The 27525-nt window shown below is 48.7% G+C and overlaps 1 protein-coding gene across 1 annotated transcript; it reads left to right on the top strand.

The window, feature by feature from the left end:
* Positions 1 to 312: 312 nt before the first annotated feature.
* On the top strand, positions 313 to 27067 carry QRFP (pyroglutamylated RFamide peptide). The gene is made up of 2 exons (XM_069747531.1): positions 313 to 361; positions 25758 to 27067. Exon 2 carries the CDS (start codon positions 25758 to 25760, stop codon positions 26166 to 26168), a length of 411 nt encoding a protein of 136 aa, XP_069603632.1. The 5' UTR covers positions 313 to 361; the 3' UTR covers positions 26169 to 27067.
* The last annotated feature ends 458 nt before the right edge of the window (positions 27068 to 27525 follow it).

The following is a 27525-nucleotide window of genomic DNA, read 5'->3' as shown; positions in this document are numbered from 1 at the left end:
TGAAGTAATTTTTTTTTACAGTGACCTAAGAGGTTAAGGCTCATGTTCTGGTGATGTCCGCAGCAGGCAGCGATGATGATGGAGCTAATGAGCCTTATTATCCGCAACACTTAATCTTCACTTTGGAACGATGTGACCAATCAGCGGCGCCTGCGGTTTGCGTAGTGGCGACTGTAACCATCTTTCCCATGAATGGGATCCCAGCCTGAGGAATGTCAGCCACTAATTCCCCTATTAGGGCTCCACCGAGTGACGTCTCAATTAATCTAGACCCTTATTTATAAGGTAGAATGAGGGTGAAGGGAACGGTCAAACACAGCAGAAATCAGCACCGGACTCCAGGGCTCCCGACAACTACAAGGTAAGTTCTGGGATCCAACTCTTACATTGTTACAGGTTCTGTATTCGCTCATCACAGCCCAAAATCTGATGGTGTCACCCACAGAGGTCACCAGAGGGGCTTACAGGACAGGCACAGATAGGGACCGCAGGGAGCTGTGTGGTACGTTGGGGTGCAGGGCTGATTATTAGGCTCATGTAGGAATATCATGTCCATGAATTATTTCTGGTACAGGGGAATGAGGGGAGGCCTGCAACAATCAGAAACAGTCATCCAAATTATTATCAGACTCGAGATTTAGATGGTGCCGAGCAGAAGTGGGGTACAGGGGGCTTATGTCGGATCTCACGTGTAAGGAGCACAGGCTGATACATAATTTATATCCATCTACAGCAGAGGGAACATGGAAAATACCAAGACTCTGCACTAAATATAGGCATGGTGGGCAGATATAGCGCACACACACACAGTGGGGTAGATACAGGTCTAGGCTTTACGTGGTTTACCATTTTTCCAATTGACAATATAATAATAATAATAATTTTTAGTTATATAGCGCCAACATATTCCGCAGCGCTTTACAAATTATAGAGGGGACTTGTACAGACAATAGACATTACAGCATAACAGAAATACAGTTCAAAACAGATACCAGGAGGAATGAGGGCCCTGCTCGCAAGCTTACAAACTATGAGGAAAAGGGGAGACACGAGAGGTGGATGGTAACAATTGCTTTAGTTATTCGGACCGGCCATAGTGTAAGGATCGGGTGTTCATGTAAAGCTGCATGAACCAGTTAACTGCCTAAGTATGTAGCAGTACAGACACAGAGGGCTATTAACTGCATAAAGTGAATGAGAACATGATGCGAGGAACCTGGTTTTTTTTTATATATATAAATAGGCCACACAGGGATCGTTAGGTTAATACGTTGAGGCGGTAGGCCAGTCTGAACAAATTAGTTTTTAGGGTACGCTTAAAACTGTGGGGATTGGGGATTAGTCGTATTAACCTAGGTAGTGCATTCCAAAGAATCGGTGCAGCACGTGTAAAGTCTTGGAGACGGGAATGGGAGGTTCTGATTATTGAGGATGCTAACCTGAGGTCATTAGCGGAGCGGAGGGCACGGGTAGGGTGGTAGACTGAGACCAGGGAGGAGATGTAGGGTGGTGCAGAGCCATGGAGTGCTTTGTGGATGAGGGTAGTAGTTTTGTACTGGATTCTTGAGTGGATGGGTAACCAGTGTAATGACTGGCACAAGGTAGAGGCATCGGTGTAACGGTTGGTGAGGAATATGATCCTGGCAGCAGCATTCAGGACAGATTGGAGCGGGGAGAGTTTGGTCAGAGGGAGGCCGATTAGTAGAGAGTTACAATAGTCCAGACGAGAATGAATAAGTGAAACAGTCAGAGTTTTTGCAGAGTCGAAAGTAAGAAAAGGGCGAATTCTAGAAATGTTTTTGAGATGCAGGTAAGAAGAGCGAGCCAGTGATCGGATGTGGGGGGTGAATGAAAGGTCAGAATCAAGGATGACCCCAAGGCAGCGGGCATGTTGCTTTGGAGTAATGGTGGAACCGCACACGGAGATGGCAATGTCAGGCAAAGGTAGGTTAGTATAGGGAGAGAACACGAGGAGTTCAGTTTTTGACAGGTTTAGTTTCAGATAGAGGGAGGACATGATGTTAGAGACAGCGGTAAGACAATCACTGGTGTTTTCTAAAAAGGTCAGCGTGACAACAGGAGAAGAAGTGTATAATTGGGTGTCGTCAGCATAGAGATGGTACTGGAAACCAAATCTACTGATTGTTTGTCCAATAGGGGCAGTATACAACGAGAAGAGGAGGGGGCCTAGGACTGATCCTTGAGGAACCCCAACAGTAAGGGGAAGGTGAGAGGAGGAGGAACCAGCAAAACATACAGTGAAGGATCGGTCAGAGAGATAGGAGGAGAACAGGAGAGAACGGTGTCCTTGAGGCCGATGGAGCGGAGCATAGTGAGGAGGAGCTGATGATCCACAGTATCGAATGCTGCAGAGAGATCCAAGAGAATTAGCATGGAGTAGTGACCATTAGATTTAGCTGTTAGTAGGTCATTAGAGACTTTAGTGAGGGCAGTTTCAGTAGAGTGTAAAGAGCGGAAACCAGATTGAAGAGGGTCAAGAAGAGAGTTATCTGAGAGATAGCGGGTAAGACGGGAGTGGACCAGGCGTTCGAGGAGTTTAGAGATGAAGGGAAGATTAGAGACAGGTCTATAATTAGCGGCACAGTTTTGATCGAGGGATGGTTTTTTAAGTAATGGATGTATGATGGCATGCTTAAATGAGGAGGGAAAAATACCGGAAGTGAGGGAAAGGTTGAATATTTTTGTTAGGTGAGAGGTGACAGCCGGGGAAAGGGACTGGAGGAGATGTGACGGAATGGGGTCACTGGTGCAAGTGGTCGGGCGAGAAGATGCAAGGAGCCTGCTTACTTCTTCTTCTGTAACTGCTTCAAAGTCAGAGAGTGAACTAGATGCAGTGGGGGAGGGAGGACAGTGCATGGTATGAAGAGATTGGGAGATGATTTCCTGTCGAATGTGGTCAATTTTTTCTTTGAAGTAATTGGCCAGATCGTCAGCACGGAGATCCGTGGTTGGGGCCTGCTCTCTTGGGTTGAGTAGGGACTGGAACGTGTCAAAGAGACGTTTAGGGTTATTGGACAGGGAGGTGATGAGGGTGTTGAAGTAGGTTTGTTTGGAGAGGTGAAGGGCAGAATTGTATGTCTTTAGCATGAACTTATAATGGATGAAATCTTCGGGTAGATTAGATTTTCTCCACAGACGTTCTGCGCACCTGGAGCACCGCTGCAGGAAACGTGTTTGCAGCGTGTGCCATGGTTGTTGCCGTCTGTGCCGAGTTGTTTTATGTATAGGAGGAGCAGCTTCATCCAGAGCACTTTGCAGGGTTTCATTGTAATGCTTCAGAGCAGAATCAGTACATGAGATGGAGAAGATTGGGGCCAATGAAGACTGCAAGTTCTTCATAAGTTTCTGGGTGTTAATGGCCTGTATGTTTCTATAAGTGTGGAAATAGCAATCAGTATCAGAATAATTAAAATATTTTGCACTGTTTGCCACCTAAACTCAAAGTTCGGCAAAAGATGGGGTGTAACCTTAGGTTACTGCAATCATTATCACCTCCCAATACAGGAATATCACTCAATTTCAAAAATGTTTACAGCCACAACTAGTAGGAGCTCTCTACATGCAGATTTATTCAGCCACCACTAGAGGGAGCGCTCTACATGCAGATTCATATAGCCACCACTAGGAGGAGATGAATACATACAGATTTATACAGCCACCACTAGAGAAGCTCACTGCAGTTTTTTTAGAGTTGTTAGTATGGGGGACGTCTATTATAGGTTGAGAATATCACAAATGTTACTTATAAATGGATGGAGCACCCCCTGGTGGAGGCTGCAAACAGTATCTTATCATTTATCTCTGTATATAGGGAGCTCCCCCTAGTGGTGGCTGTAGACAGAATCTTATGTATCTCTGTATACAGGGAGCTCCCCCTAGTGGTGGATGTAGACAGAATCTTATGTATCTCTATATACAGGGAGCTCCCCCTAGTGGTGGCTGCAGACAGAATCTTAGCATGTATATTTGTATACAGTGAGCTCCCCCTAGTGGTGGCTGCAGACAGAATCTTATCATGTATCTCTGTATACAGGGAGCTCCCCCTAGTGGTGGCTGCAGACAGAATCTTATCATGTATCTCTGTATACAGGGAGCTCCCCCTAGTGGTGGCTGCAGACAGAATGGTATCATGTCTCTCTGTATACAGGGATTTCTCCCTAGTGGTAGCTGCAGACAGAACCTTGTCATGTATCTCTGTATACAGGGAGCTCCCCCTAGTGGTGGCTGCAGACAGAATGGTATCATGTCTCTCTGTATACAGGGATTTCTCTCTAGTGGTAGCTGCAGACAGAACCTTGTCATGTATCTCTGTATTCAGGGAGCTCCCCCTAGTGGTGGCTAGAGGTAGAATGAACTATATAATTAATATATAACCATAGCTTTTCTTCTTATTGAATAGTAACTACTTTGTATTAATTGTCCTAATTTTTAGAGAATTTTATGATTCTGATTAAATCTTCTATTTCCTTCCCTGGTGGCTGCTAATGACTGTATAGTGCTCAGTGCAGACATGTCTATAGAAGCTGATGCTGTGCAGGTGTGGGGAATTGTATTGCAGCAGCTTGTCCTCTCCTCGGCTCCACACTCCAGCACTAATTAATATGATAATGTAAATCTAATATTGCCGGCTCTGCCTGTATCTTCCTGAGAATATAGTTACTCTGTTCTTATATCTAAAATCAATACACTAATGAAGTGAACCCATTGAGCTCGGGGCCAAGTCGCTCAATCCCCCGATGCTGCACTAACTCGCTGGGAATTACTGTTCTGCAATCTAATGCATTAAACAGATCCATTACCAGAGCTAGGAAAATCCGCAGACTGGTTCATCCTCCCAGATCCTTACAATCTTCATCATCTCAGTCTTGTAAGTAGCACCTGCAGAACTGGGCATTATTTTTTAATTTAAATTTCAGCAAATTTCTTACAAGCTTTTATTTACTACTTTTAATCTTTTGCATTTGTCATTTTTTTTTTTTTATTTAGCACACTTTTTTTTACAGAATGTAGTTCTTGTTATGTATTTCACTGCACCGAATTGTTGTGATATTCTACACTGATTTATTTAAGTATTTTTTTTCCTGGATTATATTTCCTCAGTTGCTTTTCTTTACCTTAATGCATTGGATTTAGTATGTCAATATACTTCATAAAATATATATACACACACACTACTGTTCAAAAGTTTAGGGTCACCCAGACAATTTTGTGTTTTCCATGAAAACTCATACTTTTATTAATCGAATGAGTTGCCAAATGAATTGAAAATCTAGTCCAGACATTGACAAGGTTCGAAAAAAAAGATTTTTATTTGAAATAATAATTTTCTCCTTCAAACTTTGCTTTCGTCAAATAATGCTCCCTTTGCAGCAATTACAGCATTGCAGACCTTTGGCATTCAAGCAGTTCATTTGCTGAAGTAATCTGGAGAAATTTCACCCCCATCAGTTGGTTTGGCTTGATGGCCACTTTTTGGTCACCATACGGTCAAGCTGCTCCCACAACAGGTCAATGGGGCTGAGATCTGGTGACTGCGCTGGTCACTCCATTACAGATAGAATACCAGCTGCCTGCTTCTTCCCTAAATAGTTCTTGCATAATTTGGAGGTGTGCTTTGGGTCATTGTCCTGTTGTTGGATGAAATTGGCCCCAATCAAGCTCTGTCCACAGGGTATGGCAAGGCGTTGCAAAATGGAGTGATAGCCTTTAGGCTATGTGCACACGTATTCTGGTCCACTGCGGATTTTTCCGCAGTGCAAAACCGCTGCGGATTAACCGTGGTTTTTCTGTGGATTTCACTGCGGTTTTACAACTGCGGTTTTCTATAGAAGCAGCTGTAAAACCGCTGCAGAATCCGCAGAAAGAATTGACATGCTGCAGAATGTAAACCGCTGCATTTCCGCACTTTTTTTCCGCAGCATGGGCACAGCGTTTTTTGTTTCCCATAGGTTTACATTGAACTGTAAACTCATGGGAAACTGCTGCGGACCCGCAACTGCGGAAACGCTGCGCATCCGCAGCGTTTTCCGAAGCGTGTGCACATACCCTTAGTGATGAGCGAGTACTCGTTGATCGGGTTTTCCCGGGCACGCTCGGGTGGTCTCAGAGTATTTGTAACTGCTTGGAGACTTAGTTTTCATCGCCGCAGCTGAATGATTTACAGCTGCTAGCCAGCCTGAGTACATGTGGGGGTTGCCTGGTTGCCAGGGAATCCCCACATGTAATCCAGCTGGCTAATAGCTGTAAATCATTCAGCTGCAGCGATTAAAACTAAATCTCCGAACACTAACAAATACTTGGGAGGTCACCCAAGCATGCTCAGGAAAACCCAAGCAACGAGTACTCGCTCATCGCTAATTGCCTTCCTTATTCAATATCCCTTGTACAAATCTCCCACTTTACAAGCACCAAAGCAACCCCAGACCATGACATTACCTCCACCATGCCTGACAGATGGCGTCAGACGCTCTTCCAGAATCTTTTCAGTTGTTCTGCGTCTCACCAATGTTCTTCTGTGTGATCCAAACACCTCAAACTTGGATTTGTCTGTCCATAACACTTTGTTCCAATCTTCCTCTGTCCAATGTCTGTGTTCCTTTGCCCATATTAATCTTTTCCTTTTATTAGCCAGTCTTAGATATGGCTTTTTCTTTGCCACTCTGCCCTGAGGGCCACCATCCCGTAGTCGCCTCTTCACTGTAGATGTTGACACTGGCGTTTTGCGTGTACTATTTAATGAAGCTGCCAGTTGAGGACCTGTGAGGCATCGATTTCTCAAACTACAGACTCTAATGTACTTGTCTTGTTGCTCAGTTGTGCAGCAGGGCCTCCCACTTCTCTTTCTACTCCGGTTAGAGTCGGTTTGTGCTCTCCTCTGAAGGGAGTGGTACACACCGTTGTAGGAAATCTTCAGTTTCTTGGCAAGAAACATGGAATAGCCTTCATTTCTAAGAACAAAAATAGACTGTCAAGTTTCACATGAACGTTCTTTTTTTTTCTGGCCATTTTGAGAGTTTAATGGAACCAACAAATGCTCCAGATTGTCAACTAGCTCAACAGAAGGTCAGGTTTATAGGTTCTCTAATCAACCAAACTGTTTTCAGCTGCGCTAACATACTTGCACAAGGGTTTTCAAGGGTATTCTAACCATCCATTAGCCTTCTTACACAGTTAGCAAACACAAGGTACCACAAGAATACTGGAGTGGTGGTTGTTGGAAATGGGCCTCTATACACCTATGAAGATATTGCATGACAAAACAGACGTCAGCTAAAATATTCATTTACCACATTAAGGCCTATCCTCCAGATAATTCCGGTCCCGGAAAAATTGGTACCGGAATTATCCGTGTCCGTGTGCTTACCGTGAACATCAGCGTGGCACACGTGCGGCAGCCATGTGCCGCCCGTGTGCCAACCTGGTACCACACAGACCATGCAGGAGACAACGCTACAAGTAAGCGCTGTCCCCTGCATCTGGTGCTGAAGCTGCCATTCATATCTTCTCTCAGCAGCATTCGCTAGAGAGAAGATATGATAAATCCTTTTTTTTTTTTTTTTTCGTGACTAAAATAAAGATCCCTGTCCCCTCCCCCCTCCAACCCTCCCACCCCGTGCGCCCGGCCGCTGTTACTAAAATACTCACCCGACTCCCTCGAAGGGTCCTCTCCACGCCGAACCTTCTTCTGTATGAGCGGTCAGGTGGTGCCGCCCATTACAGTCATGAATATGCGGCTCCACCCCTATGGGAGGTATTTATATATGTGACTGATTACTGTTTGCCGTCCCTTTAATGGTCCGGTCTGCACATGTAGCGGATTGCCATGCCTTTAATGTTCCGGCCTATGCAGTGTAGCTAATTGCCGTCCCTATAACGGTCCGGCCTGTGCAGTGTAGCTGATTGCTGTCCCTTTAACGGTCCGGCCTGTCAGTGTATATGTAGATGCGGGGATGTAAGGTTAATAGATGCGGAGACGGCGGCTTCACCCTGCTGCAGCCATCAGGGATTTATCGATAAGCCGCTCACAGCTTTGTGCTGACAACATAGTGGAGGAACAAATGCCGAGAGCCAGTGATGCAGCCCAAGGGCTTCTGTCCAGTGATTTAAAGGGTAACTCCACCTGCTTTAGATATTTGCCCTTCATTTTTAACTTCCCTCTTCCACGGTGTTTCTTGGAAACAGGAACACATGGGCTACTTGCACAGTGAACAAGTCTGTATGATCATGTTCACACACCACCAAGAAACCTGAAGACACAAAAGAGAATAGTAAAACCAAAAACACTCAGTTTGAAAAAATGTTGCAGTAATCCGCAAGTGCTAGTAAAAGATGTAAAAAACAGGGTATTTGGTTGATACGTTTACGGTGTTTCCTGTATAGACATCAAATCCTTGAGCCAAATATCAGATACTACGTTTTTTTCTATTTATTTTAATGGCAGAAGAGTTGTACGTCTCTGGCTCCTTTACGGAAGACAATGGGGTTGGAAAGTTTGGGCTCCGCACTAAATTTCATGGATTATTTATTATAGAAATTAACAAATCCATCTGATACAATCAAATTTGTGTTGAATTTTATTAAATTTGTAGGTCTTAATGATTGGTTGCGTTCTCCAAATTTCCAAAAGAATGCTCATCACAGTTTCACACATTGCAGAACATTGCATAAGTTACATGGCCTCAGGTGAAACCATGCAGGATTCCCCATAATGCCTTGCAGGTATCACATCACATGGTATAGCACAGCTAATCAAGAGGGACTATCGGAGCCTGCATAAAAACCAAGGCAGGGAATGCAGCCGCTGGTAATAGACAGTCTGGCTCTCTTGGCTTCACTCACGAAAAAGAGCCTGCTCTTTTGGATCCTAAATGGATCTCTGTTAAAAATATGTTCACCGCAGGTTAATACGTATTTAAAGGGAACCTGTCAACAGGATTGTGCTGAGTAACCTACATAAAGTGTCAGGTCGGTGCCGATATACTAAATAATGATACCTTGGTTCAGGGCTGCCACTGGGAATTTCAGGGCCCCATACTGGCAAAATGTTTGGGCCCCCTTGAGACTCCGTCCAGGCTCCACTCCAGCTCCGCCTTCCCCCCTCAAACCTTCCACAGTCCCACCACCTACTCTTGGAATAACGCAACTTCTGCACCACGTCCTCACTAGTAATGAGCGAATATACTAGTTACTCGAGATTTCTCGAGCATGCTCCGGGGTCCTCCGAGTATTTTTTAGTGCTCAGAGATTTAGTTTTTCTTGCCGCAGCTGAATGACTTACATCCGTTAGCCAGCATAAGTACATGTGGGGATTCCATAGCAACCAGGCAACCCCCACATGTACTTATGCTGACTAACAGATGTAAATCATTCAGCTGCTGCAAGGAAAACTAATTCTCCAAGCACTAAAAAATACTCGGAGGACCCCCGAGCATGCTCGAGAAATCTCGAGTAACTACTATATTCGCTCATCACTAGTCCTCACTAATCTGATATTAACAGTTCCCATAAAACACCATATCACATACTGTAGATAGCCAGCAGCTTTTCTTCTGGACCAAAAGTGTTTTAAGCCACCACCACGACTAGGTAGACTCTTTTGGCCGGGCCCTATTCTACTCTAACCTATTAAAAAATTTCTCAGAATATCCAATACTCTTTTTACGTATATTTTTATGTATTTTTCTTTAAGGGAATGAGTCACGTGCCTTTTTTTTAAAATGACCATTAATACCACATACAAGGGACAAATACTGCCACATCATGACTAGACCACATATTACCACAACATAGTGACCGAATAATACCTCATACAAGGCACAAATACCACCACACTATGACCAAACCACATATTACCACCACATAGTGACCAAATACTATAATACTAATCATTAATAAAAAAAAAACCACAATAAGTGCCATTATACACAGGAGCTCTGTATATAGTGTCCGTGTACAGGTAATAGTCATCACCAGTGACATTACACAGGAGCTCTGTATATAGTGTACAGATAATACAGTGATCACAGGTGACATGCACAGGAGTGCTGTATATAGTGTCAGTGTAGAGGTAATACAGTGATCACCAGTGACATAAATAGCTCTGTATATAGATAATACAGGGATCACCAGTGACATTATACCCAGGAGCTTGTATAATAATAATAATCTTTATTTATATAGCGCCAACATATTCCGCAGCGGTTTACAGTTTAACACCTTCAATCACAACAGTCATAAGTAACAATACAATAATCCAGGGGTCCCCAACTCCAGGCCTTGAGGGCCGCCAACAGTGCAGGTTTTCAGGATTTCTTTAGTATTGCATGGGTGGTAATGTGCTCATCTGCACAGGTGATGATTCCAACCCCTGTGGAATACTAAGGAAATCCTGAAAACCTGCACTGTTGGCGGCCCTCGAGGCCTGGAGTTGGGGACCACTGTAATAATTAAAGCAACACAAGACTACCCTGCTCGTGAGAGCTTACAATCTACAATGAGATAGTATATAGTGTACAGGTAATACAGTGATCACCAGTGACCTTTTTACAGGACCTCTGTATATAGTATATGGTGTATAGTGTCAGTGTACAGGTAATACACTGACTCGCCAGTGACGTCTCTAGCTGAAGTCCTTCATCTTTGCTTTTCTTTTTCATGCAGCGCAGACCACCATCACTTCTTCCAGCCAGGGCTCGTCTCTGTATAAAACAACACACAGTTATCTAGAGCACTGCTTCCAGAGCACATTCCCCACTTTTTCCCTTTCTTCTACACTACACAGCTGAATACAGATGTGCACCCACCATTAATATACAAATAGTCACCCCCTGACTTCATCATTTGCAGTCTCCCGTCCCCCCTGATTTCATTTGCAGTCCCCCACACCGCCCAACTTCTTAATTTGCAGTCCCTCTTCCATACACACTTCATTATGTGCAGTTCCCCCTCCCCCCAGTCGCATTTCATCATGTGCAGTCCCCCCCGACATACTTAATCTAGTGCAGTTTCCCCCCACGGCACTCTTAATCAAGTGCATTTCCCCTCCAACGGCACACTTAATCATGTGCAATCCCATCCCCCCAGGTACACTTCATCATGTGCATTCCTCCTCTAACTGCACACTTCATCATGTGCAGTTTCCCCCCTAGGCACACTTCATCATGTGCAGCCCCCCAGGCACACAATCATGTCCAGTCCCCCCTAGGTACACTTCATCATGTGCAGTCCCGTCCCCCCCAGATATACTTCCTCATGTGCAGTCCCCCTCAGGCTCACTTCATTATGTGCAATCCCCCCTCCCAGGCACACTTCATCATGTGCAGCCCTCTCAAGGCACACTTCATCATGTGCAGTCCCCCCAAGCACACTTCGTCGTGTATAGTCACCCTCCAACGGCACACTTCATCTTGTGCAGTCCCTGCCAGGTACACTTCATCATGTGCCGTCCTGTCCCCCCCCAGGCGCACTTCACCATGTGCAGTCCCCCCAAGCACACTTCGTCGTGTATAGTCACCCTCCAACGGCACACTTCATCTTGTGCAGTCCCTGCCAGGTACACTTCATCATGTGCAGTCCTGTCCCCCCCAGACGCACTTCACCATGTGCAGTCCCCCCAGGTACACTTTATTATGTGCAGTCCCATCCCCCCAGGCACACTTAATCATGTGCAACCCCCCCGGCACACTTCATCATGTGCAGTCCCGTCCCCCTCCCCAGGTACACTTGATCATGTGCTGTCCCACCCAGGCACACTTGATCATGTGCTGCCCCCCCCGAGGCACACTTCATCATGTGCAGTCCCCCCTCCCAGGCACACTTCGTCATGTGCAGTTTTCGCCAAGGCACACTTCATCATGTGCAGCCCCCCTCACACACCATCATGTGCAATCACCCCTCCCGGGCACACTTTGTCATGTGCAGTGCCCCCCACCAGGCACACTTCATCATGTGCAGTTTTTGCCCAGGCACACTTCTTCATGTGCAGTCCCTTCCCCCCAAGCACACTTCATCATGTGCAGTCTCCCCTCCCAGGCACACTTCATCATGTGCAGTCCCCCCTCCCAGGCACACTTCATCATGTGCTGTTCCACCCAGGCACACTTCATCATGTGCAGCCCCCCTCACACACTTCATCATGTGCAATCACCCCTCCCGGGCACACTTTGTCATGTGCAGTGCCCCCCACCAGGCACACTTCATCATGTGCAGTCCCCCCCCCCCCAGGCACACTTCATCATGTGCAGTCCCCTCTCCCAGGCACACTTCATCATGTGCAGTCCCCTCTCCCAGGCACACTTCATCATGTGCAGCCCCTCGAGGTACACTTCATCATGTGCAGTCCCCCCGGTACACTTCATCATGTGCAGTCCCCCCAGGCACACTTCGACATGTAGTCACCCTCCAACGGCACACTTCATCTTGTGCCGTCCTGTCCCCCCCCCCAGGTACACTTCATTATGTGCAGTCCCATCCCCCCCAGGCACACTTCTTCATGTGCAGTCGCTTCCCCCCAGGCACACTTAATCATGTGCAGTCCCGTCCCCCTCCCCAGGTACACTTGATCATGTGCTGTCCCACCCAGGCACACTTGATCATGTGCAGCCCCCCCCCCCCCGAGGCACACTTCATCATGTGCAGCCCCCCCGAGGCACACTTCATCATGTGCAGCCCCCCCGAGGCACACTTCATCATGTGCAGCCCCCCCGAGGCACACTTCATCATGTGCAGCCCCCCCGAGGCACACTTCATCATGTGCAGCCCCCCCGAGGCACACTTCATCATGTGCAGTCCCCCCTCCCAGGCACACTTCATCATGTGCAGTTTTCCCCCAGGCACACTTCTTCATGTGCAGTCGCTTCCCCCCCAGGCACACTTCATCATGTGCAGTCCCGCCTCCGCAGGCACACTTCGTCATGTGCAACCCCCCCAGGCACACTTCATCATGTGCATTCCCCTCTCCCAGGCACACTTCATCATGTGCAGCCCCCTCGAGGTACACTTCATCATGTGCAGTCCCCCCGGTACACTTCATTATGTGCAGTCCCCCCAGGCACACTTCGACATGTAGTCACCCTCCAACGGCACACTTCATCTTGTGCAGTCCCTCCCAGGCACACTTCATCATATGCAGTCCTGTCACCCTCCCCAGGTACACTTCATCATGTGCTGTTCCACCCAGGCACACTTCATCATGTGCAGCCCCCCTCACACACTTCATCATGTGCAATCACCCCTCCCGGGCACACTTTGTCATGTGCAGTGCCCCCCACCAGGCACACTTCATCATGTGCAGTTTTCGCCCAGGCACACTTCTTCATGTGCAGTCCCTTCCCCCCAGGCACACTTCATCATGTGCAGTCTCCCCTCCCAGGCACACTTCATCATGTGCTGTTCCACCCAGGCACACTTCATCATGTGCAGCCCCCCTCACACACTTCATCATGTGCAATCACCCCTCCCGAGCACACTTTGTCATGTGCAGTGCCCCCCACCAGGCACACTTCATCATGTGCAGTCCCTCCCAGGCACACTTCATCATGTGCAGTCCCCTCTCCCGGGCACACTTCATCATGTGCAGTCCCCTCTCCCAGGCACACTTCATCATGTGCAGCCCCCTCTCCCAGGCACACTTCATCATGTGCAGCCCCCTCTCCCAGGCACACTTCAACATGTGCAGCCCCCTCGAGGTACACTTCATCATGTGCAGTCCCCCCGGTACACTTCATTATGTGCAGTCCCTCCCAGGCACACTTCATCATGTGCAGTCACCCCTCCCGGGCACACTTAATCATGTGCAGTTTTCACCCAGGCACACTTCTTCATGTGCAGTCCCTTCCCCCCAGGCACACTTCATCATGTGCAGCCCCCCTCACACACTTCATCATGTGCAATCACCCCTCCCGGCCACACTTTGTCATGTGCAGTCCCCCCTCCCAGGCACACTTCATCATGTGCAGTCACCCCTCCCGGGCACACTTAATCATGTGCAGTTTTCGCCCAGGCACACTTCATGTGCAGTCCCTTCCCCCCAGGCACACTTCATCATGTGCTGTCTCCCCTCCCAGGCACACTTCATCATGTCCAGTCCCCCCTCCCAGGCACACTTCATCATGTGCAGTCCCCCCTCCCAGGCACACTTCATCATGTGCAGTCCCCCTCAAGGTAAGGTACACTTCATTATGTGCAGTCCCGCCCCCCAGTCACACTTCATCATGTGCAGTCCCATCCCCCTCCGCAGGTACACTTCATCATGTGCAGTCCCCCCTCCCAGGCACACTTCATCATGTGCAGTTCCCACCCCCCTTCCAGGCACACTTCATCTTGTGTAGTCCCCCTACAGGCACACTTCATCTTGTGCAGTCCCACTCCCAGGCACACTTCATCATGTGCAGTTCCCCCCCCCCCTTCCAGGCACACTTCATCATGTGCAACCCCCCAAGGCACACTTCATCTTGTGTAGTCCCCTTACAGGCACACTTCATCGTGTGCAGTCCCACTCCCAGGCACACTTCATCATGTACAGTTTCCCCCCCTTCCAGGCACACTTCATCATGTGCAACCCCCCCAGGCACACTTCATCTTGTGTAGTCCCCCTCCCAGGCACACTTCATCATGTGCAGTCCACCCTCCCAGACACACTACATCGTGTGCTGTCCAACCTCCCAGGCACACTTCATCATGTGCAGTCCCCCTCCTCCTCCCGTCACCCATTTCATAATCATTTTGTAAAGAAAAACAATAACATTTTTCATACTTGCCTCACAGACGTTCCCCTGCAGGCGCTACTCAGCTTCTGGTGTTCTCGTAGATGTTGGCGCATACGTGATGACGTCATCGCGTACGCACAGTCACCTGACCGGAAGTCCAGAGAAGGCAGAGGGAGTGGGAGCTGCGCAGCCTTCAAGGTTAAATGGTCATGCATGGCTCCGAGAAAGCTCCCGGGCCCCAGCGCTGACGTTTGCGCTGCAGCGCACAGTACTTTAGTGCATGATGGGGCCCAGTGAGCAGAAGCATAAGAGGCGGGCCCCGGGCACTGCTCTGTACTGCTGCTCACCGGGCACCATACAGTAGTAAGAGCATTTACTTCCCTGATGGCGGCCTGTCTTGGTGATGAATTCTGTCTTGAGGTTGTTGTGTAATCTTTACAGTTTTAAGTTAATGATATGCCCGTGCTCTGGGTCGGCCTGTGGGTGGGGCTATGTGGCATGTGGACGGGGCTTTGTGGTGCTCTGATCATATATTCATGTGTATGGCTTCTGGAGGAGGCAATTTTTTTTTTCTCTCTCCAGCAAGATGGTGTCGCCTGCGCTGCAGCATGATCGCATCTATAATGTGTATTTAATTATTTTCTTTGATGGTATCCATAAAAAAAAAAAAAGTCGCAAAATGATTCCGCCATACCTGCACAGTAGCATCTATCGGCAATGCAATAGCTGCTACTGCGCAGGTGCCACCAGTTTTTTTTCTGTAGCAAGATGGCGCTGCCGGCACCTGCATTGCCAATAGATGCTACTGTGTAGGCGCAGCCGGTGCGATTTTGAAACACTTTTTTTTAATGAATTTATTAATAGCATCAAATAAAACAATTAAATGCACCTTACACATGTGATTATGCTGCAGCGCAGGCGCCGCTACTTTCCTGCTGTAGATTTTTTCCTCAATATATATAATATTCATTATGTAAACTAGTGGGCAGGTCAGTGAGGGATCAGTGACCTGTCAGCAGGCTGCATTATGAATATCTAAGCAGAGCACCACATGAAAACCCCCCACACAGGCCGCCCCCCGAAGCACGAGCATATCATTAACTACAAACAGAACAACCACAGGACAGATTTCATTAACCCAGGTATCATTTTAATCAGTATAACGGCGCTGAGCTGACACAATCCTGCTGACAGGTTACTGTGGATGAAACCCCGCCTACTCGTAGACAGACAATAAAATTGATGGGGTGGGCGGGGATTGGTTCTAGTGGGCGGGGTTTGGTTCCGGTGGGCAGGATTTCAGTGCAGAACACAATTTTACGCCCAGTGAGAGCCATTCAGAGAATTTAGCTGTTATTGGGGGATTACTGGCTGTGTTTCCATTACAGAGCTGGATTAGAGGCTGTATACAGTCCTAGGAGACCTCAGAGTGTTACACGTGTCTTTTCACAGAGGTTCGGGGCTATGCGGTTGCATTGGACGAGCCGCTGCAGGACCAGGTTAGGACGGTTTTTCAGCTTCTGGATGTAAACAATACATTTAATTTCCATTCATTGGCAGCATGAAGAGAAATCAAAGCACAAAAATGTTGCAGTCCATTTGATCATAGAACAACGGGACGGTCTATGTGCCCCTTTAAGTGCAAGTCATTCTGCGTCCCCCGATGGCGCGCTGGAGCGTATTTTGCATTATTTGTCGTGGTTTGTGCTGACTTGCAGAGAACAAGGACACAATGTATCACTGTCCGGAGTCACAGATAACGCCGCGCCATCCTGCAGGGATTAGCATAGCGAATAATCACCCGCTATTCTGATTTATCAACACCCGAGAAGGGCTGAGACATCCAGAATCCAGACGCAGAGTGATGGTGGTCTGACCTGTACTGTGTCTTTAAGGTATTTCTCCACAAAACAGGAGGAAGGCAATTATCCTGAGTCACATCCAAAGCTGCATTCAAAATTCTGCTGTCTTCTTACACCGCAGAGTCTTAAAACTTCCAGTGCCCCCTGCTGGTCAGTACAAAATCCAACTATCCTTACACCTGAGTAAAAAGCGTCTGACCTAAACGTGGCTGCTGTCGGGTTCCCAGCAGAATTGTGATTCCAGCTCTGAATGTGACAGAACTATAAGAACCACCGAGTGCTTCCTAATGGAGATGATTTCTAACATTTGACCCAAGTTACTCTGGTGGATGGAGCACAACAGGAAAACTGTGAAAAGCACCTTCCCCCCAATAATCCCATTCAGTCCAGGACCTGGAGGCGGCTGGTTCCTCCCCAACAGGGGTGGATTAAGGGTAGCCAGGGCCCCGGGCTGTTCACACACTGTGGGCCCCCCCCGGTCATGTGACAGGGTTCATGTGACGGGGTTCATGATATACCCGAACCAGATTATTCAAGAAAAAAGGCCGGGCCCTACTCTACTGTAACCTATTAAATATTTGTTAAAATCTGCAATACAATTTAGGTATATCTTGACCAATAATATCACATACAAGGAACAAATACAACCGCACCATGACCAGACTACAAATTACAACCACAGTGATCGAATAATATCACATACAAGGAACAAATACCACCGCACCATGTCAAGACCACATATTACCACTTGGTGACCAAATAGCACATACAAGGGACAAATACCATAACACCATTTCCAGACCACAGATTACCACCACATAGTGACTGAATACTACAATACTGATCAGTAATAAAAAAAAATAAAAAAAACAATATACTATCACCATAAGTGCCAGTATTCACAGGAGATCTGTACTTAGTATGCAGTGTCTGTGTAGAGGTAATACAGAGATCACTGGTGGTATTATACACAGGAGCTCTGTATATAATGTATAGGTAATACAGTGATCACTGGTGACATTATACTATATACAGTGGTCCTGTGTACATAGTGTCAGTGTATAGGTAACACTGACTCACCAGTGACGTCTCTAGGTGAAGTCCTTCATCTTTCATCCAGCACAGACCGCCATCATTTCTTCCAGCCAGGACTCGTTTCTGCAGGAAATAACAGTTATCTCGAGCTCCGCTTGTAGAACACATTACTTAATTTTTCACAACTTCTACATTACACCACATGAAGATAAAAAGGCGATATAGTGTCACTCTACACAGTAACAGGACCGCCCCCCCATTTAAAACAGTATACTCAAAAAATAAAATAAATACATCACTGCAGTAATAATATCCCTTAATTAGCCCCTATGGTAATAATATTCCCCATCCTGGCCCCGTTTATCTCATTCCTGGCTCCAGCCATATGTTCTCCCATCCTGCCCTCATGAGTATCCATTCTATACCATATGATCTCCCCATCCTGCCCCATCTGTCTCCATCGTATCCATCCTGCCCCATGATCCAATCCTGCCCCATGTCTTTCATCCTGCCCCATGTCGCCAATCATGCCCCGTGTCTACATTCTGCCCATGCCTCCAGTCCTGCCCCCAGTGTGTCCAGCAATCTGCCCTAGTGTGTCCAGCATATTACCCCCAGTGTGTCCAGCAATCTGCCCCAGTATGTCCAGCATATTGCCCCCAGTGTGTCCAGCAATCTGCCCCAGTGTGTCCAGCATATTACCACCAGTGTGTCCAGCAATCTGGCCCAGTGTCTCCAGCATTGCCCCAGTGTGTCCAGCAATCATCTGCCCCAGTGTGTCCAGCATATTACCCCCAGTGTGTCCAGCAATCTGCCCCAGTGTCTCCAGCATTGCCCCAGTGTCTCCAGCAATCTGCCCCCAGTGTCTCCAGCAATCTGCCCCCAGTGTCTCCAGCAATCTGCCCCCAGTGTGTCCTCCAGCAATCTGTCCCAGTGTCTCCAGCATTGCCCCCAGTGTCTCCAGCATTGCCCCCAGTGTCTCCAGCATTGCCCCCAGTGTCTCCAGCAATCTGCCCCAGTGTCTCCAGCAATCTGCCCCCAGTGTCTCCAACATTGCCCCCAGTGTGTCCTCCAATCTGCCCCAGTGTCTCCAGCATTGCCCCCCAGTGTGTCCTCCAGCAATCTGCCCCAGTGTCTCCAGCAATCTGCCCCACTGTCTCCAGCAATCTGCCCCACTGTCTCCAGCAATCTGCCCCACTGTCTCCAGCATTGCCCCCAGTGTGTCCTCCAATCTGCCTCAGTGTCTCCAGCATTGCCCCCAGTGTGTCCTCCAGCAATCTGCCCCAGTGTCTCCAGCATTGCCCCCCAGTTTGTCCTCCAGCAATCTGCCCCAGTGTCTCCAGCATTGCCCCAGTCTCCAGCATTGCCCCACTGTCTCCAGCATTGCCCCACTGTCTCCAGCAATCTGCCCCACTGTCTCCAGCAATCTGCCCCACTGTCTCCAGCAATCTGCCCCACTGTCTCCAGCATTGCCCCACTGTCTCCAGCAATCTGCCCCACTGTCTCCAGCATTGCCCCCAGTGTGTCCTCCAATCTGCCCCAGTGTCTCCAGCATTGCCCCCAGTGTGTCCTCCAGCAATCTGCCCCACTGTCTCCAGCATTGCCTGTCTCCAGCAATCTGCCCCACTGTCTCCAGCATTGCCCCCAGTGTGTCCTCCAGCATTGCCCCCCAGTGTGTCCTCCAGCATTGCCCCAGTGTGTCCACCGTTAACTGATCCAAAAAAAAAAACAAAAAACAAGCAGTCTCCTCACCTGTCCGCGCTCCAGGCGGCGAGCTCCCTGCAGCAGCGCACACTCGCCAGCGACTGACAATGACGTCAGACGCCGGCGACGTGTGTGCTGCGGCCGACTTCAGCTGCCAGCCTCCAATTGGCTGGCAGCTGTTGTTAACTATTGACGTGCGGGCGTGTGCCCGCACGTCAATAGGAAACCGCCGCAGCGCCGGAAAGGGCCCGGTGAGCAGATGAGAAGGGGCCCGATGCGGGCCCCCTCTCTCTGCCCACCGGGTCCGGGGGCACACAAATGCCGGCGGGCATTCAGACGATTAGCGGAGGGTCAATCTGTGCGGTAGCTCAGGGCCCCCCCAGACCACTGGGCCCTGGGCTACCGCCCATATTGACCCTCTGATAATCCGCCCCTGCTCCCCAATCACTGGCCCCCAGCAGATTTGGGGTTGCGGAGATCGTGTGATACAGACAGTGTTCAGTGGTGGCAGCGGCCTCTCAGATGCTGAGAAAAGATGGGATAAGTATTGCCCCATTTTTTTTTTTTTTAATAACATATCAAAATTTACATTCACAAGGGGTATACATAAAGACCCTATAATGAGTAAAGAATAACCCTGGAATGTACCCCACAATGCTGCCCTCTAAATACTGACCCCAGAATGCAGACCCCTATACCGCAGCTCCCCCCTCTGTGGACTAAGGACGTATGCCGATCACCGGGCTTTCTGCACATCACGGTTTTGGTTTTGTTTTTTTTGGCAGTGACTCATCCTGGCTTGTTCTCCACAACGTTTGCTCCATGGCAGCACTCACAGCAGTCGCCTCCTCCTCACATCAGCCCAGATTAACCCCAACATTAATTCTATAAGAAAACTAAAAGATGTTCAGCAAAGCGGTCATCCTTAATAAAAGGACAAAACGGCCACAAAAGTCGGGGCCTCCCGGGCGTCAGGGGACGCGGGGCGCACAGAATAGTAATATATTTCCTACATGAGGTGTCGTCCTCATACGGAGCCTGAAGCAGCGGAGGAAGGGGAGGCGCAATGTTGGGACCCCGAGGCAACGGCCTCCGCACACCCCAACCTTCCGGACCTCTGATATATCGGGGGTTTATCACTCACAACGTTCTATGAAAGCAAAAGAGATCGGATTCTAAAGCGGCAAACAGCCGGGAGTAAGGGGGCGCTACTGAGAGGCGTAGCTAGGGTTTTGGTTCAGGGAGGGTGAAGCTTCTGAGTGGTCCCCTAACCAGGTGACCTTGATTACAACTCGGTGACGCCCCCTAATAGTGGAGGAGAACCTCAGCAGATGACTGCGCTGTTACTGAAGATAATCTCTATATAACGACCAACATGGATATTACCGCCATATGGTCAGTGGTAGATACCAACCCTACAGAACATAGATCACAGCACAGTTACAAATAATGACTTACCGCTGACCTTCTTTATGATGGAGTCGTCACTTTTCCCGTCTTTTCCATCTGGCCCAGACCGACATGACAACTTCTTCCAGCAACAACTCATCTGCAGAGAATACAACAAAGACATTTCACTTCTCATCTTCCAGCCCCATTACCATCTATTCCCAACCTGCACAAACTCCTCTTCCTGCTGATACCCCAATACTGAGCCGCTGCTGCCGTATGTCCCTATTACTGCCCCTGATACCCCAATACTGAGCCGCTGCTGCCGTATGTCCCTATTACTGCCCCTGATACCCCAATACTGAGCCGCTGCTGCCATATATGTGTCCCTATTACTGCACCTGATACCCCAATACTGAGCCGCTGCTGCCATATGTGTCCCTATTACTGCCCCTGATACCCCAATACTGAGCCGCTGCCGTATGTGTCCCTATTACTGCCCCTGATACCCCTATTCTGAGCCGCTGCTGCCATATGTGTCCCTATTACTGCTCCTGATACCCCAATACTGAGCCGCTGCTGCCGTATGTGTCCCTATTACTGCTCCTGATACCCCAATACTGAGCCGCTGCTGCCGTATGTGACCCTATTACTCCACCCGATACCCCAATACTGAGCCGCTGCTGCCGTATGTCCCTATTACTGCCCCTGATACCCCAATACTGAGCCGCTGCTGCTGTATGTGTCCCTATTACTCCACCTGATACCCCAATACTGAGCCACTGCTGCCGTATGTTCCCATTACTGCCCCTGAAACCCCAATACTGAGCCGCTTCTGCCATGTGACCCTATAACTGCCCCTGATACCCCAATACTGAGCCACTGATGCCCTGTGTCCCTATTACTCCACCTGATACCCCAATACTGAGCTGCTGCCGTATGTGACCCTATTATTGCCCCTGATACCCCTATTCTGAGCCGCTGCTGCCATATGTGTCCCTATTACTGCACCTGATTCCCCAATACTGAGCCGCTGCTGCCATATGTGTCCCTATTACTGCCCCTGATACCCCAATACTGAGCCGCTGCCGTATGTGTCCCTATTACTGCCCCTGATACCCCTATTCTGAGCCGCTGCTGCCATATGTGTCCCTATTACTGCACCTGATTCCCCAATACTGAGCCGCTGCTGCCGTATGTGTCCCTATTACTGCTCCTGATACCCCAATACTGAGCCGCTGCTGCCGTATGTGTCCCTATTACTGCTCCTGATACCCCAATACTGAGCCACTGCTGCCGTATGTTCCCATTACTGCCCCTGAAACCCCAATACTGAGCCGCTTCTGCCATATGTGACCCTATAACTGCCCCTGATACCCCAATACTGAGCCGCTGATGCCCTGTGTCCCTATTACTCCACCTGATACCCCAATACTGAGCTGCTGCCGTATGTGACCCTATTATTGCCCCTGATACCCCAATACTGAGCTGCTGCTGCCGTATGTGTCCCTATCACTCCACCTGATACTCCAATACTGAGCCGCTGCTGCCCTATGTGTCCCTATTACTGCACCTGCTGTGTGGTTCTCTGTGCCCTCTAAATTCTAAAGCACCCCTCTATAATATAGTAATGCCGGTTGCAAGTGCCCTAGAAAACAGTGCCCATACTTTGCCCCCTAGAAAGTAATATTGCCCTATGTGCCCCTTTGACAGTCACCGTAACCTTAGTTCCCCTATAACAATAAGTGCCCACTTTATATTTAATAATGTCCTGAGTCTCCCCCCTTTACAGCTCCCCTATACACAGTATGATGCCCTCTTAGGCCGGTTTCACACGTCAGTGGCTCCGGTACGTGAGGTGACAGTTTCCTCACGTACCGGAGCCACTGACACACGTAGACACATTAAAATCAATGCATCTGTGCAGATGTCATTGATTTTTTGCGGACCGTGTCTCCGTGTGCCAAACACGGAGACATGTCAGTGTTCGTGGGAGCGCACGGATTACACGGACCCATTAAAGTCAATGGGTCCGTGTAAAACACGTACCGCACACGAACGTTGTCCGTGTGCAGTCCGTGTGCCGTGCAGGAGACAGCGCTACAGTAAGCGCTGTCCCCCCCACTGGTGCTGAAGCCGCCATTCATATCTTCCCTGCAGCAGCGTTTTCTGTAGAGAAGATATGAATAATCGTGTTTAAAATAAAGCTCCATGTGCCCAACCCTGTGCACCCAACCCCCCCCCCCCACCCCCCGCTGTTATTAAAATACTCACCCGGCTCCCTCGATGGCTGGCGCTGCTTCCTGCCCTGGCCGCACCTTGTACTGTATGAGCGGTCACGTGGGGCTGCCCATTAGTCATGAATATGCGGCTCCACCTCCCATAGGGGTGGAGCTGCATATTCCTTACTGTAAATGAGCGGCCCCACGTGACAGCTCATACAGTACAAGGTGCGGCCAGGACAGGAAGCAGCGGCAGCCAACGAGGGATCCGGGTGAGTATTTTAATAACAGCGGGGGGGCGCACAGGGGGTGGGAGGGGGGTGGGCACATGGAGCTTTATTTTAAACACGATTATTCATATCTTCTCTACAGCAAACGCTGCTGCAGTGAAGATATGAATCGCGGCTTCAGCACCAGATGCAGGGGACAGTGCTAAACTTTAGCGCTGTCTCCTGCACGGTGCGTGTGGTACCCAGTGGGCACACGGGCGGCACACGTGTGCCACACTGATGTGCCACAGAAACGCACCGGCACACGGACACTGATAATTCCGGTACCGATTTTTCCGGTACCGGAATTATCTGGATGTGTGAGACTGCCCTTATACACAGTATACTGACCTCTTAGTAGCCTCAACTGTTTGATGGCTCCAACACTGTAATCCCCACACTGTATGATGCCACTCTAGATAGCCTCCATATAGTATAATGCACCAGATCGTCCTCAATATAGCATAATGCGCCAGATAGTCCTCAATATAGTATAATGCGCCAGATAGTCCTCAATATAGTATAATGGGCCAGATAGTCTTCAATATAGTATAATGCACTCCCCATGGGCCTACTCTATATTGTATAATGCACCCCCCATAGGCAGACTCTATAGCACAAGGCAGCACCCATAGGCAGACTCTGTAGTATAAGGCAGCACCCCATAGGCAGACCCTGTAGTATAAAGCAGCATCTCTATAGGAAGACCCTGTAGTATAAGGTAGCACCCCCATAGGCAGACCCTGTACTATAAGGCAGACCCCCCATAGGCAGATCCTGTAGTTTAAGGCAGACCCTGTAGTATTAGGCAGACCCCCCATATGCAGACCCTGTAGTATTAGGCAGACCCCCCCATAGGCAGACCCTGCACTATAAAGCAGACCCCCCCCAGGGGCAGACCCTGTAGTATTAGGCAGACCCCCCATAGACAGACCCTGTAGTACTAGTCAAACCCCCCATAGACAGACCCTGTAGTATTAGGCAGCACACGTTGTTTTTTGTTGTTGCTATAAACACATAAAAAACGCATACATATGCAAAAAAAAGCATCGTGTTAAAAAACGCAGCATGTTTATTAATTTTGCGTTTTCCCGCTATATAATGCATTGGGAAAGCCCCGGAAAAAAAAGCGAAAAAAACGCATGCAGTTTTCTTGCAGAAAATGTACGGTTTTCTTCAGGAATTTTCTGAAAGAAATCCTTACGTGTGCAAATACCCTTAGGCTGACCCCCCCACATAGGCAGACCCTGTAGCATTAGGCAGACCCCCCTTCATGGACAGACCCTGTAGTATAAGACAGCACCCCCATTCCCATAGGCAGATTCTGTAGTATAATGCAGCACCCCTTAAAAAAATAAATACTCCCCTCTCTTCTTCCTGGTTCCTGCTCTGCTCTGAGCTCCCGCTCATCTCGGCGCCGGGCAGTGACTCATCGCGTCCGCTGTCAGCGTCACCGACGTCAGATGCTGACAGGGGGATGATGGGGGAAGGAGCGGAGCGCTCCTTCCCTCATCATTGCGGTCAGCTGTATCAGCTAAATGCTGATACAGCTGACTCTGCGATAACAGGCGGGGGGCCCACTGCTGGCACCGGGCCCCCTCACCTGCTCAGGGGCCCCATAGCAGCTGGGCGGCAGAGCAGGGAGATCGATTCTTCCTGCTCTGCCGCAGAATGTAACGCTGTGTGCGCCGATACAGTTACAGTAGCATAGCTCCGGGTGGGCCCCCTCTGAGCATCGGGCGCGGGGCGCCTGCACCCTCTGCCCCCCGGTAGCTACGCTACTACTGAGCATATAAGAGAAATGGTGTGATACAGTCTGCTGAGCTGTGTATCTAATCCTGTCCTGTGTGATGCTGTCTGCTGAGCCATGTATCTAATCCTATCCTGTGTGATACTGTCTGCTGAGCTGTGTATCTGATCCTATCCTGTATGATACTGTCTGCTGACCCATGTATCTAACCCTATCCTGTATTAAATGGTCTGCTGAGCTGTGTATCTAATCCTATCCTGTGTGATGCTGTCTGCTGAGCTGTGTATCTAATCCTATCCTGTGTGATGCTGTCTGCTGAGCTGTGTATCTGATCCTATCCTGTGTGATACTGTGTGCTGAGCTTTGTATCTGATCCTATCCTGTGTGATACTGTCTGCTGAGCTGTGTATCTAATCCTGTCCTGTGTGATGCTGTCTGCTGAGCTGTGTATCTGATCCTATCTTGTGTGATACTGTCTGCTGAGCCGTGTATCTAACCCTATCCTGTATTAAATGGTCTGCTGAGCTGTGTATCTAATCCTCTCCTGTGTGATACTGTCTGCTGAGCCATGTATCTAATCCTATCCTGTGTAATACTGTCTGCTGAGCTGTGTATCTATCCTATATGATACTGTCTGCTGAGCCGTGTATCTAATCCTATCCTGTGTGATACTGTCTGCTGAGCTGTGTATCTAATCCTATCCTGTGTGATACTGTCTGCTGAGCCGTGTATCTAATCCTATCCTATGTGATACTGTCTGCTGAGCTGTGTATCTAACCCCACGCCATCCTGTCTCCTAGATGCGCGGTGCACATGGAGTCTCACTCCTGCTCTTCCTCGTCTGGGGGTCCCGCTGCAGTCTGCAGGAGGTGATGGAGGACCCTGCGCCTTGGGAGAGAGTCCACCTATGGCAGCTCCTGCCTGACCGGGCCGCAGACATCTCTGGACCTTTCCTACAAGTTGACGGCCCCAGAGATAAGAAGTCCACTGACCCGGCCTCGTTATTCAGTGTGGCCAAGGAGCTGCAGGGCTTCGGGAAGGAGAGGGCCGGATTCCGGTTCAGGTTTGGAAGGAGAGAAGATGGGAACGAAGTGGAAAACCAGGAGCCAGAACTGGAAAAGCGCAGCGCCACTGCCCTGGGATCTCTGGCCGAGGAACTGAACGGATACAACCGAAAGAAAGGCGGCTTCAGCTTCCGATTTGGACGATAGGTCGCGCTCTGCGCCTCCACCCCGCTCCCAGCGAGAACCTTTCTAATCAGTTTTCTATCTCCTGTTCATCCCCTCTGAGTCTCCGGCGGCGGCGGCATTCTGCAACCTGAACATCTGCGCAAACACCGTCAGAATCCAATCTCAAACAAGTCGATAACTTCTTCTGTAGCAAACACAAAAGGGCAACAGATCCGCAGAAATGAAGACACAACGTCCACTCGCTATTCTTAGAGGTATTGCAAGATTAAAGGGGAACTCCATTTTTTTTTTTGTCCTTTTACACCAATCATGAATATCATGGCTCCCAGGTCCCTAAAATCCCAGCGGTTATTAAAGCAAGACTCCAGTAAAAAAAAGTCTCCTCTCCGCTCTGCAAGCACTGGGACAGTAGTCTCCACCTGACAACCACGCGCCTGTGTCACACTCCAACCCCATCACGGGTACCGGGTGTTATCAGGGACTGGACTGCAGTTTCCCTTTAACATCCCCCTTCTATGATCCCTGTACAGCCATGAACCTGGTGGGGGCAGGGCTGGTGTTGGAGAAGAGATGCAACAATTTATCATCGATTGTTACTTATTTTATAAGAGATTTCTTTTTGTACATTGTACTTTTAAATATATGGTAATATCTGTTACAGCAGCGCGGTGTCATGTGACTTTTATACTTTAATCGAATGTCTGGAACAAGCTGGGGTCAGGGGATGGCAAAAGCACGCAGGTCAATATTGTGCAGCAAAATGGACAAAATATTGATATATGCCTTAATCCAACAGGCGTGCACACAAAATCATCTTGAAGGCTATAATCTCCTTTTCCCTGGATTTTGTCTTAATGCTCCTTTGTGTCCTATATGCAAACTTAGGCAACTCAAGTAATCATTAAACATTTCCTACCATCTTGCTGCTGTAATCTGTGTAGCTCCTGTAAACAGACAGTTGTACTGCTGTAGAGACTGTATAGTTCATAGACAAAAACTGGCTGAAGTGGTGTAGAGTCTGTGCAGCTCCTGTACATAACCAGCTGTGCTGTTGTAGAGTCTGTGTAATTCATGTACATTACCAGCTGTGCTGCTGTAGAGTCTGTGTAATTCATGTACATTACCAGCTGTGCTGCTGTAGAGTCTGTGTAATTCATGTACATTACCAGCTGTGCTGCTGTAGAGTCTGTGTAATTCATGTACATTACCAGCTGTGCTGCTGTAGAGTCTGTGTAATTCATGTACATTACCAGCTGTGCTGCTGTAGAGTATATAGCTCCCTTACATAAGCAGCTGTGCAACTCCTGTACATAACCAGCTGTGCTGCTGTAAAATCTGTAGAGCTCCTGCACATAAGCAGCTGTGCTGCTGGTAGAGT

The sequence above is a fragment of the Ranitomeya imitator genome, chromosome 2 (genome assembly GCF_032444005.1).
Source record: "Ranitomeya imitator isolate aRanImi1 chromosome 2, aRanImi1.pri, whole genome shotgun sequence".
NCBI classification, from domain to species: domain Eukaryota; kingdom Metazoa; phylum Chordata; class Amphibia; order Anura; family Dendrobatidae; genus Ranitomeya; species Ranitomeya imitator.
The sequence above is the reverse complement of the archived record's forward strand: the minus strand, read 5'-3'. Positions and strand labels throughout refer to the sequence as shown.